General features: G+C 36.0%; 1 protein-coding gene across 1 annotated transcript in view; it reads left to right on the forward strand.

The window, feature by feature from the left end:
- The window catches only part of PTPN12 (protein tyrosine phosphatase non-receptor type 12), a 119,381-nt gene extending 113,938 nt beyond the window's left edge, over window positions 1–5,443 (forward strand). The window contains exons 16-18 of the mRNA XM_049894304.1: window positions 1,205–1,235; window positions 3,917–4,021; window positions 4,590–5,443. Coding sequence (XP_049750261.1) covers window positions 1,205–1,235; window positions 3,917–4,021; window positions 4,590–4,651 — 198 coding nt within the window. The 3' untranslated portion in view covers window positions 4,652–5,443. The remainder of the gene's footprint in view (window positions 1–1,204; window positions 1,236–3,916; window positions 4,022–4,589) is intronic.
- Window positions 5,444–10,682: the final 5,239 nt, after the last annotated feature.

Here is a 10,682-nt window from a genome sequence, read left to right on the forward strand (position 1 = left end):
CCTATTACCAGCTTTCCTGTCCCCTCCTTCCTTTTAGTCCTTGCCCTTGGGCTGGTGTGCCCATTTAGTCTCGTTTGTTTTACGAGCCTTTCTAATCTTTGGCTGAAGAGTGAACCTCAAGACTTACTTTAGCACTGAGTTAGAAGGGTATCTGGGGGCCATACTCTCGAGGTTTCTTCAGTCTCTGTCAGACTATTAAGTCTGATCCTTTTTTTATAAGTTAGAATTTTGTTCTACTTTTTCTCCAGCTCTGGGACCCTCTCGTGATCCCTGTCAGAGCAGTTGTTGGTGGTAGCCGGGCGCCATCTAGTTGTGGTAGAGGCTGTGGTAGTTGTGGTCCATTAGTCCTCTGGACTAATCTTCCCTTGTGTCTTTAGTTTTCTTAATTTATAGCTTATAATTTTTGATCAGTGTTTCTGGTATTAATATTTGAAATGGAAAACCTATGTAAAATAGAGAATCTGAAATTTTTAATAAGGGTAACCTGAAGAGCTGCTTTTGAAATTTGTAAATTATGCCATGTTCCAAATTATTTTGGAGATATGAATGGAACAGGAGTTACTATTTTTAAGGTCATAGTATTTTCCTAGGTTTTGTTCCACTCATTATAATACTAGGCACAAAGTTCCTCCTTTTGGTTATTCTGGCTATCTGAGGTTTTCGTCCATTTGGTAGCTAAATATTTGGCCATGGGAAATACCATTTTTCCTCAGCATTAACATTTTTTCATGTTTTTCCCCACATTTTAATATCTCTAAAATTGGGGTACATCTTATAGTTGATGATAACACATTGTGATATAGTTTAATTGATATATAAAATAGTGGTAGTTTAAAATAATGGTATATCTTATCATCAATGGTATCATAATTTGATGAAATATGGTAGATGGCTGGCAAAATGCTACCGTGTGTATGTTCCTTGGTACAGTGGTTCCCGGTTTTTCGGTTTCCATTTAGGGGGAAAAGAATTCCCCTGTTCCTTTCACAGTATAAATCAGCATAACATTTAAAAATTTTAAGACTAATTGAAAACATCATTGTTTTCTTTCCCTCTTACACTGAGAATCTTGATACACCTGCCTTGATTTCTTGGAATGTATATCCATAACCCAGTATGGATATATATCCAAACTTAAGTTTTGTATTATTTGTATAGAAGAGCAGGAGTGTATTGTAATAGCTATTAAATGTCTTTCTTACAGGGCTTAATAAACTCTGGAAATGAAAAATGTGGTAAGTGATTAAAGATTTTCTTTTTGCTATAGAATATAGATTAATTTCTATAAAATTACATGCCTCATGGTACATGCTCTCTGGTTATCTCTGTAGGTGAAATATGTAGGACAATTATTTTAAAAGGTGAAGTATGTAGTATAATTCCCCCAAATTAGTACTATCAGATATTATTATTGATTTGGAAAATAACGGGAGCATTTGTCCAGCTAATGGGAAAGAAATTATTTTTTAAATATTTTCTTGCCTTTTACTGTTGTTATAAAAACGTGAGCTAGATCCTGACAGTGGGTAGCTATTTGAATAAATGTCCCATATTGATTGAATTGGGCACATAATAATGAATTGTTTTGGAAGTCAAAGTCCTTTGAGAACCATCACATTTATTTCTGAAGACTGATAAGATTATGTAGTTATAATTAGTGTTACAATGCCAAGTTAAAAAGTTTTTCTACCACATTACTATTTCTATCATAGTAAAATAGTTCAAAATCAAAAAACCCACTACTGTCGGGTCAATTCCGACTCATAGCAACCCTGTAGGACAGACTAGCACTGCCCCATAGAGTTGCCAAGGAGCACCTGGTGGATTCAAACTGCCAACCTCTTGGTTAGCAGCTGTAGCACTTAACCACTACGTCACCAGAGTTTCCAAAATAGGTCAAGTTATTATTAATTTTTATAAATCAGTGGCCATGTAAGCAGCTCATCAAACAGCCTATACAGTTCTTCAATTCATCTTTTCTCTCTGCCCTCATCCTCCGTTTTGCTTCAACTGATCTATTCCACGATCACACCCTGGATCTTCCATACCATTTTATTCTTTGGGATTGCTGAGTGCAGCTGGGGAACATCTCTCAGTTTCGTAGATTGAACCTACAATTATGGGTCTTTATCCAAAGTGAGGTCCTATGCATTGCTAGAAATCTTATATGTTCTAGTTGGTACCCTTTCTATTTCCCCTGAGCTTTCCAAACCATAATTTTCTTCAAAATTCATCAGTCCCACTAACTCTTGGTCAGTAGATAACCTGTATTTCACTGAGAAAATTGAGGCCTTTAGACCAGATCTTCATTACTTCTTAGAAGCTGGCCTTGAATACCTCACTACCTCTAGTTTAATCTTAATGCCCCTCCTCTGACTCCCCATTGTATGCTAGGCATAATTTTATTATAAAACTTAATCACACTACTGTATTAATTAATGTGGCTGTCTGTTTCCCCTTTTAGACCAGACACTGGTAAACTGTAGTCCACAGGCCAAATCTTACCCTTGGCTTGTTTTTGTTTGGCCCTTGACCTAAGAATGGTTTTTCACATTTTTGAAGAGTTGTTGGAAACAAACAAAAATCCAAGATTATGGGACAGAGCCTATATGTGGACTGCAAAGCCTAAAATATTTAATCTCTAGCCCTTTATAGCTGCTGGAGCCCTGGTGGTCGGCGGTGCAAACTCACCAGCCTCTCTGCCAGCGAAAAATGTGGCAGTTTGCTCTTGTAAAGATTGCAGCCTTAGAACCCCTGTGAGGAAGTTCTGCTGTCTTCTAGGGTAACACAATTGACTTGATGGTAATGGTTTTTGTTTGCTTGTTTTAGCCCTTTATAGAAAAAGTTTGCTGATATCCTTGACTAGACTATAAGCACCTGGAGGACAGGGACTGTGTTTTATTTGACTTGTATTCCAAGTGTCCAGGAAGGTTCTATACAGAGGTGTAGAGGACTTGATAAAGATTGTGAAAGAATGCATGGATCATAGTAGGTAACTTCTTAGAATTTTTCCATTACAAAATTTATCATTTTAACACTAACTTTAGTAGACCAATAATGATTTGATTCCATTTTCAAATATAAAAACTTATCAGTAGTTCTAAACACCAAAAAAAGAACAAGACCCGTTGCCATCCAGTGGATTCCGACTCATAGCAACCCTATAGGGCAAAGTAGAACTGCCCCGTAGGGTTTCCAAGGAGTGGCTGGTGGATTCGAACTACCGACCTTTTTGATTAGCAGCCAAGCTCTTAACCACTGTGCTACCAGGGCTCCATCAGCAGTGCTAGGAATGGATAAAAACCAAACCGAATCTGTTGCCCTTGAGTTAATTCCAACTCACAGCGACTCCACAGGGGTAGAGAAGAACTGCCCCATAGAGTTTCCAAGGCTGTATGTAATCTTTATGGGACCAGACTGCTACATCTTTTCTCCTGCAGAGACCTTTTAGTTAGCAACGAACCTCTTAACCTCGGTGCCACCAGAGCTCCTTAGGCATGGACATAAACTCTTAACGATACTACATGTAGGGGCCAATAATTAACTATGAATTGTTTGCCACTGATTTCCACATAAAGACATTTCAGTTGCACTGATTACCTTAGAACACATGTATATAGTATGACTACTTAAGAAACTACAATATTCCAAGATCCAGGTTTCTTATATAAAGGTAAGGGCATAACAAGGTTCTTCACGTTGCAGAACTACTCACTGCAGGTTTCTAGGTGCCCTCAAGAGCACCTAACGTGATTCCTGTGCTCACTGCTCTTGTATTTATATTTACCTGGGCCTCTAAAATTCATGCCCTTTAAGTCATCGCCCACATTAAAACAAAGTGTTCTATGTATGATGCTGGGAAACAGTATATTCTACAAATGATGATTATTAACAAGAGCTTTGTTTTACAATTTAGATCATCCAGCAGGAGGTGTTCACACAAAGACTTACATAGACTGTCCACTTACTTTCAGTAACAAGAAAGATCAAATACTAAGTCCGACAGAAGCCACAGATATTGGTAATATTTTTAATACATAATTTAAAAACATTACGTAGTTAATGCTGACAAGAATGAGAAAAGGTCATTCTTTGCCATTGTTCCAGGATTTCCTTGGAGCAGAGTTTATCAGATTTTGTTCTTTGATTTATTCAGGTTCTGAAATGACATTTGCCAAGAATAAAATATCTATGATCAGAGTTACTTAGAATTAATCATGGAATAAATGAAATAGTTTATTCTGTTGTACTCTGAGATTAAAAACTTGCTGGTGTTAATTGCTGTTGAAAACTAAAATCTAAAAAAACTGTAATACAGTTTTGTGTTAGACTATAAAATATCTTAGATTTTTTTCTTACATTGTGATAGAATTAGCATAGTATTTTTAAAAGAAACTATTATTTTCAATTCTCCCAAACAAATTTACGTTGGCCCTTTAGCTAAAAATGGTTTGAGTTTTGTTTGATTTAAATCCTAAGTTTCCACGTCAAAATTTATTTGTTTCAGAAAATGAGGATGTTTGGGTGTGAGTTTGGTAGCTTAAAAATATGCTGAACACTGATGGATTATTCTGGTGTTTTGACTATAGGTTTTGGTAATCGCTGTGGAAAACCCAAAGGACCAAGAGATCCACCTTCAGAATGGACATGATTCAGGGAGTTAAAAGACACTTTAAATTATACTGGAAAATTCAAGTGCCACTGAAAGCCAGATTAGTATTCCATCTAAAAATGTGGGACTAACAGCAGTGTAGATCGTTACCTTAAATTTTTTTGCTGGGATGGTCTACCTGCTTATACTACACTTAGGAAAAAGTATTACATATGGTTTATTTTGTAACTTCAAGTATTATTGCCTTAATGTCTCTTAACCCTGTTACACGCTGCTTGTAGACATGTTAATATAGTAATACTTTTATGATAAATTGAGTTTAAGGACTACTCTTTTGCTAATGTTTTATCATGTATGCATTGTTTTGTATTTGTACAGGGCAAGTAGGTATATAATTTGATAAAGTTGCAGTCATAAAATATTATTAACAGAAGATGTAAGAAATTTCTGCATGGTCTAAATCTTTGTGTACCTTATTTGTAAATTATTTGCCCTGAAGTTTTAGAAAATAGTTTCTCAATTTAAAAATTGCTGGATTCATGCAGCCAGCATTGCAGGTTATCGGAGATCAAAGATTGTAATAATAATACATTTTGTAAATTGTAAGCAAAAGGTTATTTTTATATTATATACTGTCTAATTGTCCATCCTAATTGTCTTTGTTTTCATCTAGTCATGGAGATTCAGTAAGTGCCTTGGAACAATATTGAATTCTCTTAGCTTGTGTGTGTTACTTTTAATATTTGAAGTCAACTGAGGTTAGAAGACTATCAAAATAAATGTATGTTTCAGGATATTTGACCTGCCATTAAAAAAACAGAAACAATTTTACAGTGCCTACCTGTTGTCTTGGGTTTTCATTCTTCATTTTTAGGAAATTAGACTTAATGTCAGTCTTCCTGCTGGTTTAGTTTTATTTTTAAGCTTCTGGCACGAGTGGGACTTAATCTCTTAATTAAGGAATAGGGAGCACCTTCTTCCTTATGGCTCTGCAATTCTGAATACTTTATCTGTGAGTCAGCCTTAGGCATTCTTCTTACCATTATCCATTAGTAAAAAAAAAAAAAAACCATTATTAGCCTACCGAAGTCCTAGTGAACACACCAAGCAGAGGTCAGGTTGGGAAAGGAGGATTGATTTCTTCCCATCCCACATCTAGAACACAGGTTTTATAAATACCAAGTCTGAATTTTGACACCACTGATTGACTGATGGAATTTTACTCTATCAGTATTTTCCCTCTGTATACAAACAGTGAAGAAATTAGTTAAAGTGAGTAGAAGGGGGATAGCTGTGAAGGAGAAAACTATACTATAATTTTAAATCAATTTTTTAAGCTAAATGGTCTTCGTGTTGATAACCTTATAATTTCAAAATTTTCTCATATATCTTGATCTTAATAAGGAAGTGAGAATACAGTGGTCCCTTAACATTCACAAGACACACCCTAATAACATATCATTTTCCTAGTAAAATTTAAATAAAAATCTAGTCCTTTCACAAACTTGATGATTTGTATAATATGGGACTAAAATCATTTTTATAAAGATTTTTTGGTTGGGAATTTGTTGCTTGGAACACCTTCACTGAAGTATAACATGTACTCAGAAGGGTGAAAAATAGTATTAATCATCACAAAGTATACATATGTGAATATAACCACTGCCTAGATTAAAGCAATGAACGTTACCAGCTCCTGAGAAACTTCCCCCTGTGCTTCTGGGACTCCGTTATTATATGTGTAGTAATCATTTGTTCATTTTTCATTGCTGTGAAGTTTTGCATTGAATGGATATACCATAATTTGCCCATTTTGTTATTAATATATATTGGGGTTGTTTTTTCATTTTCAAACATTACCAGTTATGCTGTAGTGAATATTTTTGAATGTGTCTTTTGGTGTACACATGTATATTTTCTATTGGATATATACCAAGGATTAGGATTTTAGTTCATAGGGTATGTGCATATATTCAGCTTTAGTAGATACTGCCAAACCTTTTTCCAAAGGGGTTGTTCTAATTGTTCATATCCTTGTCAACACTTGGTATTACCAGTAGTTCTCATTTTAGCTATTCTAAATCACAGTGGTAGTTACCTGACTATAGTTGAACACCTTTTCATGTGTTTCTGGTCATGTGAAGATCCTATTTTGTGAACTGCCTGTTCAAGTCTCAAGTAGGTACTGTTTGGCAGTATCTACTAAAACTGAATGTATACTTAACTTATAATCTGGGCTGGAGATCAAGATTAGAGCAGTGATATAGGCATGATTGAAATTCAGTTTACACAAAAACTCCAGGGAGAATAAATAAACTATTTGATATTAAGGTGAATTTTCACATTTATACAATAAATCTTTACATTTGTTTGTTAAAATATGATATAGGTTAAACATAGACACTGTATCTCCTATCTTGGTGAATGGCATCACCTTTCCCCCATCACCCTGGCCAGACATCTGATTCATCCTGTGCTTTCAGGTTTAGATCTTTTCAATCCATCCTCCGCATTACCACCACAGATCTCACTGAAAATCTTTAACAGTTCTTCATTGCTAACGGTAATGTTTCTTAAAAATGTATTCCACCTTTCAAGGTCATAGAAGCTCCATAGACATATCCTAACTCCAGATGGACTGAATTGTTGGGCTGATGGCTGTGGGGACTATGGTCTTGGGGAACATCTAGCTCGATTGGCATAACATAGTTTATAAAGAAAATGTTCTACATTCTACTTTGGTGAGTAGTGTCTTGGGTCTTAAAAGCCTGTGAGCGGCCCTCTAGGATACTCCACTGGTCTCACCCCTTCAGGAGCAAGGAAGAATGAAGAAAACTACAGATACAAGGGAAAGATTAGTCCAAAGGACGAATGGACCACATATACCATGGCCTCCACCAGACTGAGTCCAGTACAACTAGATGGTGCCCGACTACCACCACCACCAACTGCTCCGACAGGGATCGCAATAGAGGGTCCCAGACAGAGCTGGAGAAAAATGTACAACAAAATTCTAACTCAAAAAGAAAGACTAGACTTGCTGGACTGACAGACTGGAGAAACCCTGAGAGTATGGCCCCTGGATACCCTTTCAGCTCAGTACTGAAGCCACTCCTGAGGTTCACCCTTCAGCCAAAGATTGGACAGGCCCATAAAATAAAACAAAACAAGACTAAAGTGGCACACCAGCCCAAGGGCAAGGACTAAAAGGCATGAGGGAACAGGAAAGCTGGTAATAGGGAATCCAAGGTTGAGAAGGGAGAAGGTTGACATGTGGGTTATTAAACAGTGTCATAAAACAATAGTGTGTACTAACTGCTTAATGAGAAACTAGTTCTGTAAACCTTCATCTAAAGTACAATTAAAAAAAAAAATGTATGCCACCTTGAAATTTGGGTTCCAGGGCCCTAGTCTGGACCTGAATTAAAATGGGGCTAAGGAATTTGTATTTTAGACCAGCATCATAGAAGATACATAGTGAAGTTAAAGAACTAGGCATAAAAGATCAATTCCAAACTCCTTAGAGCATGTAAGACTCCGTACCCTATCCCCAAGATCTGTCTCCTGATTACCTTTCTAGCTTTTTCTCCATTTACACCTGTGCTCCAGCCAGAATGAACTACTTAGTTTTTCTGAACCTACCATGACTCGATGGCAGTCGGTTTTTTTACCATACCTTAGTCGAACTACACCCTCAGCCATGATTGTCTTTTCTTGTCCTTGTTGTTTTGAGGCCTACTCATCTGTTATTTCCTGTTAACCCCCTCATTTTGTCCTGCCTCCCACCAAATCAGTCAACCATTGCCTCCTTGTGCCTATACTATACCTTATTCATTTATACTTGTACTTAATTTCTTTTTAGACTTTCTGTCCTACTCAGCTATTCTGCTTTGAGAGAAATGACAATGAAATTTAGTGAAAATGTTGGCATATCTATATATTCAACAAGCAGCTACAGTGTGCTCAATTGAATATATAATTTTTGTAAATATTGTCCTGATAGAGTAGAAAATAAAAGTCTGTTGAGTAGATGAATCCAAGACCGTAGCTAGCCTATGTTAAGGTAGCTATTACATAACCTAGTTTTGACTTATATTCCCAACCACCCTTGGATTAAGTCTTTGTATTTTTCATTTAATACCTCTCGATATATGATTTAATGTGCCAAGATACACTCATGCAGTGAAACTTAACATAGGTTGTTTATATACTTGTCGCTGCTCCTGGAGTTGGCTTATAAGCACAGAGTAGTCAAATACATCATCCACTAACTGTGAGTACTTTGCCTGGAATATATCCACAGTTTCCAAACTGTATGTATGGCTCTGGTCTAAAGATATCTATGTGTATATATTAATCATTTCATATTATAAACTAAAAGAAGACAATTTTTTACTTAATGTGAAGAGGGGGCAATAAAAGGAACTAATGCATTTTGCAGTCTGAAGCTTTTGAAAGAAATTCAAGTGAAGAATGAAATCTAATTATGGTTAGACTTTAAATGTGCTCTGATTTTAATAGTTTTATTGTAATTCATCAAAAGGAAATGATAATCCTGATTGCAATCCATGAGGTCATTGTAGCGTAATCCTAAATACAGGATTAGATTAAATAATTGTGCTAGATTTGGGAAACTTCTTGTTGCTTTTGTTTTTTACACAGACATCTCCTAATTGCCTGCTTTTGGCGATGTTATTTTAGATACCAAAATTCAGATTATTAGCTTTCTAAATGAGATGTGAATTCATTTCAATTTTTAAATACTGTGTTCTCTAATTTTGGATCTTTGGTACACAGCTCTTACAGGCCAGAAGCTCATGTTTTCATTCTGGCAGATGGAGAATTGCAAAGTCTTTAAAGAAGATTTTGGCACATATCCAGTCAATAAGCAGCCATTGCATATTCTGCTAAATGTGCAAAGTAGATCTAGTTTTGAATATAAACTATTTTCTTTGCTGCAACCTGTTGCCTGTGCTATTTGTCTTCAAAGTGCACAAATCTTGCAAAATATGAAAATGCTCAATATTTAGTTTTTCAGAAATTTAACCGGTAGAAAGCAGTAATGCTTGGGTATCTCAAGGAAATGGGATTCAAGGATGTGTTCCAAGCTTCAACAAATCTGGGCTTTGTTGAATTAGTTGGGGAAGGGAATTCCAAAGATTCCAGCCATTTTTTAGAGATAACATGGCATATGTACTGTTAATGATGATTTAATGTAATAGCATTTGTGACTTAAGAATTCTTGCCACTATTTCAGAAAGAATATATTCTTTAGCTTCTACAGATGTATAATCAAATAACTAAGCATTAAATAAACAAAAATAGTTCTAAATTTCTCCTTCAGACATTGTTTTCCTGATTGAAAAATTCTTCAGTAGAATTAACAGTTTAACAAATACACAAATGTTCAGATTATCTATGTATGTATAATTTTTTAAAGTATGGTGCCTTCTAAATTTTACCTTCTATATACATATAATCTTTTAGAATATTTGTAACACATTCTAAAACTAAAATGTAAAAAAGCATTTAAATAATTTACTGTATTAAATATAGAACCTAAGTACTTGGCGTTTCTCATTGTATTTAAAGTCAGCACACAAAAATAACATTTTGCATGCACCTTCTATGCAAAATTTTAAAATACCAACCTGTTGTTGTTAGGTGCCGTCGAGTCGGTTCCGACTCATAGCGACCCTATGCACAACAGAACGAAACACTGCCAGGTCCTATGCCATCCTTACCATCGTTGTTATGCTTGAGCTCATTGTTGCAGCCACTGTGTCAATCCACCTTGTTGAGGGTCTTCCTCTTTTCCGCTGACCCTGTACTCTGCCAAGCATGATGTCCTTCTCCAGGGAATCATCCCCCCGACAACATGTCCAAAGGATGTAAGACGCAGTCTCACCATCATTGCCTCTAAGGAGCATTCTGGCCACACTTACTCCAAGACAGATTTGTTCGTTTTTTTGGCAGTCCAAACACCACGATTCAAAGGCATCAACTCTTCTTCAGTCTTCCTTATTCATTGTCCGGCTTTCACATGCATATGATGCGACTGAAAATACCA

This window comes from Elephas maximus, chromosome 8, assembly GCF_024166365.1.
Source record: "Elephas maximus indicus isolate mEleMax1 chromosome 8, mEleMax1 primary haplotype, whole genome shotgun sequence".
In the NCBI taxonomy this organism is placed as follows: domain Eukaryota; kingdom Metazoa; phylum Chordata; class Mammalia; order Proboscidea; family Elephantidae; genus Elephas; species Elephas maximus.